Consider the following 3,498-nt stretch of genomic DNA (forward strand, 5'->3'; position numbering starts at 1 on the left):
GAGGTTTTTGTTTTTATTTCACTAGTGGACAAAGAAGTCTGGTTAAACCAATGGTACCCCTAAAGCTGGAATAGTAGCGAGATAAACGTGACGGTAATATTGCAAGTTCCTGTATGGTAACTTTGTCAGCGTTCGGCCGACATGGCTATAAATGCGCTTTTATTTGTCTAAACATTCACTCCCTTCCCTACATAACGATGACTTTATCGTTTGCTCCTTCTGAGAATTGAAAACTATTTTGCTATACACTTTCACTTCAAAAATGTCCTCTCTGTATTTTCGTGTAGCTTAATGTTCGTTTCACTTTGGTGCCTATGTTCATACTGAAATTATTTCTCTTTTCACAGCATCTAGAAGTTACAACGTAGGATTGCAGAGCAGAAGCAGATCCACTGCGAGAATGCTATGCTCTCTTATTTTACCAGTTTGCATTGCATAGGATTTCATGGTCGTATGAGCCGTTTGCGTGATATCATTGCGGCCTAAGTTGTATTTGTAGCTACTCCTAGCTATCGGGCAGCTCTGACATTTTTCGATACCCTTGGAAAAATTATTGTTAGTTGTATTTCCTGGTACAACTAATGTATCCAAGAGAGATACAGCAATTTAGCCTCGAGAGGCTTGATTCTAGAGCAGAGCCAGAGCCTGACGAGGATATAAGTAGGTTCTTTGTTGAAACTAACGTATTTACAATCGATGAATTATATAATAACAATATTTCATCGGATGTGTATAGTATTATTGGTCAATCTGATTTTAGAATATTCTCAAAATTTGAAAATAAATTTAGGTCAAATACTATCGACCAAACCATTGCTACTGGCATGGACAAAACTATTGCTACTGACATTGACAAAACTATTGCTACCACTGATTCAAAAGAAATAGCAAAGAATAAGAAGAAAGACAGCCATCCAGACGAATTGAGATCTTGTGAGGTAAACTCCCAAATGGTGAAGTTCTGCGCATTAATCTGTTGTATTTCGATGTTGCTGTGAACTTATAGTCAGCAATATACTTGTGTTCAATTGAATTTACCTCTTTTTGTTTTGGATTTTGCTTCATTATTTAATGTGTAGGTTAAGGTAACTGCTATCAAGCCTTGCAGGGGCTCAGCAGCTTCTACAAAGAGAAAATCATATAAAGGAAAGAAAATTATTACAGAATCGGCTCCAAAACTGCCCGCAATGCCAGAATCCACCAAAGACTTCGTCCTTGTGAGAGCCCGAAGGGGTCAGGCTACAGACAGGCATAGCATTGCAGAGAGGGTAAGTTTAACTTCGTTTCTTCTTTTGAATATCGTAGATCTAACTATAGATCTATATGAATTTTATTAATTTATATTAAAAGTTTTAGATATATTTTAATAATATTTAATTTTTTGAGAAGATTTTTTAGCAGTAAATTATATTAGCAGTTGCTGGATCCCTACTTTATTTTCTTAACTATTTTTCCCTATCCCAATTTTTTATGGTGTTCTTCCCCTAATTTATATTGATTAAAGACATTACCTAATTTATATATGATATTAAATTAACTTTCAATTAATTAACTAAATATCTATTTATATAATTTGAATATAATTCATTTCAGTACCTAATTGATTCTTATTAATTAATTATATATTTAAACATGGTAATAGGCATATAACTGACTTATTAACTATCTAAGCAATTATGTTTTCATGTCCCTATTCCTGTTAAATATAGCCTTTAGCAAGTCTAGTTGCCCAGTTCAATATAGCAGTTGGATGTTATGCTCTATCTATTTAACATGCAACCATGATCTGATTCTTCAACTTGTCATGGATGAACATTGGAATGTGATTTATGCCAAAAAATCTTCTCAAAAAACTTGATATGGATCACAGGAGCCTAAATTCGACAATACTTAAATTTGTATAATAAAATATTTTATTTATGTTTACATTAAATATTTTTATTATTAATAATAATTTTAAAGTATTATATATTAATTTTATTAAAAATTAAATAAATTACATATATTATTCTATTAAAAAGTAATCAAATTATTTTATTTTTTATTACTAAATCATTTATTTAACTTTTATACTGAAATATTTAAAAATAAAATATTATATATCTACATATATATATTATTTTTGTAAAAATTATATATATATTATTTTTGTAAAAATTTAATATTGAAATATTTTATTTGTATTTTTTTTATAGTGAAATATTTCTATTATATTTTTATTATATGGATTGTAATATTAATTACCATATTTAACAAAAATTTTATAACATTTTTAATTAAAACTAATAATATATGTATATTCATTTTTTTAATTATAATCAAGTTTATTTTATAAATATTTAATTTTTATTTAAACCGATTGTGTCAATTTTACTTTAATCACATCCATCCAGAGACAATATAGATAAAAATCACAGTGATTTAATTTTATTGGACCTGGTTGTTTTACAGGTTAGACGAGAGAAAATCAGGAAAAGAATGGATTATTTACAAGATCTAGTTCCAGGCTGTCGCAAGGTAAAATTGTGAAGGATGTTTAAACATGGTATGGTATGGTATAGGATCTGTGAATATCTTGTTCTAAAACATTTTGAGAATAAATAATGTATAATTCTATTTTGGTATGTGAAACCCAGGCGGCCACCAAAATAGTTATTTTTGACGAGATCATCAACTACATCAAGTCGTTACAGAATCAAGTGGAGGTAAGCATGCACAGTAGTTGTGTAGCAATTTGAAGATAAATTGAATTTGAATTCATGTAGGTACGTGTTATTTTCAGGTCCTTGCGATGAAGCTCTCAGCTGAAAGCCTCCAGCCAGTCAATGAGGACATGGGTAACGCACGCAACCAAGTCTTCGCCTTCGCTCATTAATAATAATTATTCGTGAAAGTTCCGTAATGTCATTTCCGGCGCTTGAGGGAGCAGTATCTCATTGATTTTCCATTACATGCTGTGTTTGCAGGGGACAGCTGAATGTGATGCTGAGGTACAGAGTTTGGTGCATGTCCTGGTGAGAGAGGCGGTAGGAAAAATGTTTTAAATTTGGCGAGGAAAGACAGTTGTGTATTGCTGTCCATCATTTTACGTTCAACGCTCATGTTTCCCTTTGGTCTCACTTGGTGTGTCGTACGGATAGTCACATGGCCACCACAGACAAAGTTGGCCGGTCCTAATTATTTTTATTACTTTTCAGAGGGTGATGGGTCTTTTAACTCTATAATTATCGCTTACAGTTTTGAATTTATTTTATTACTTAATATTTATCCACTCAAACAAATTTTTTTTTTGGGTATATTTATATTGAATGATTATTATAATGTGTTTTGTATTCGGTGCTGTATATTCCTCTTAATTTAAAGGTTTATTAAAACATAAAAAATATATAAATAAAATTATAAATTAAGATGGATATTGTTAGTGTAACTTTTATAATATTATTTAGGAATATTTAAATCAGAGGAATATTTGATATGGTCAGATTTTAAATGTGTCTT

At 30.6% G+C, this 3,498-nt stretch overlaps 1 protein-coding gene across 1 annotated transcript; it reads left to right on the top strand.

Moving 5' to 3' along the window:
* The first annotated feature begins 211 nt into the window (after positions 1 to 211).
* On the top strand, positions 212 to 3,208 carry LOC149168199 (transcription factor bHLH63-like). Its single transcript, XM_089426905.1, has 6 exons — positions 212 to 938; positions 1,080 to 1,268; positions 2,452 to 2,517; positions 2,637 to 2,705; positions 2,783 to 2,837; positions 2,967 to 3,208. The coding sequence occupies exons 1-6, from the start codon at positions 582 to 584 to the stop codon at positions 2,975 to 2,977; spliced, it is 747 nt and encodes a 248-aa protein (XP_089283031.1). The 5' UTR covers positions 212 to 581; the 3' UTR covers positions 2,978 to 3,208.
* The last annotated feature ends 290 nt before the right edge of the window (positions 3,209 to 3,498 follow it).

The sequence above is a fragment of the Pinus tabuliformis genome, chromosome 4_2 (assembly GCF_031772625.1).
Source record: "Pinus tabuliformis cultivar Carrire ecotype Pingquan chromosome 4_2, CPIR1, whole genome shotgun sequence".
In the NCBI taxonomy this organism is placed as follows: Eukaryota; Viridiplantae; Streptophyta; class Pinopsida; order Pinales; family Pinaceae; genus Pinus; species Pinus tabuliformis.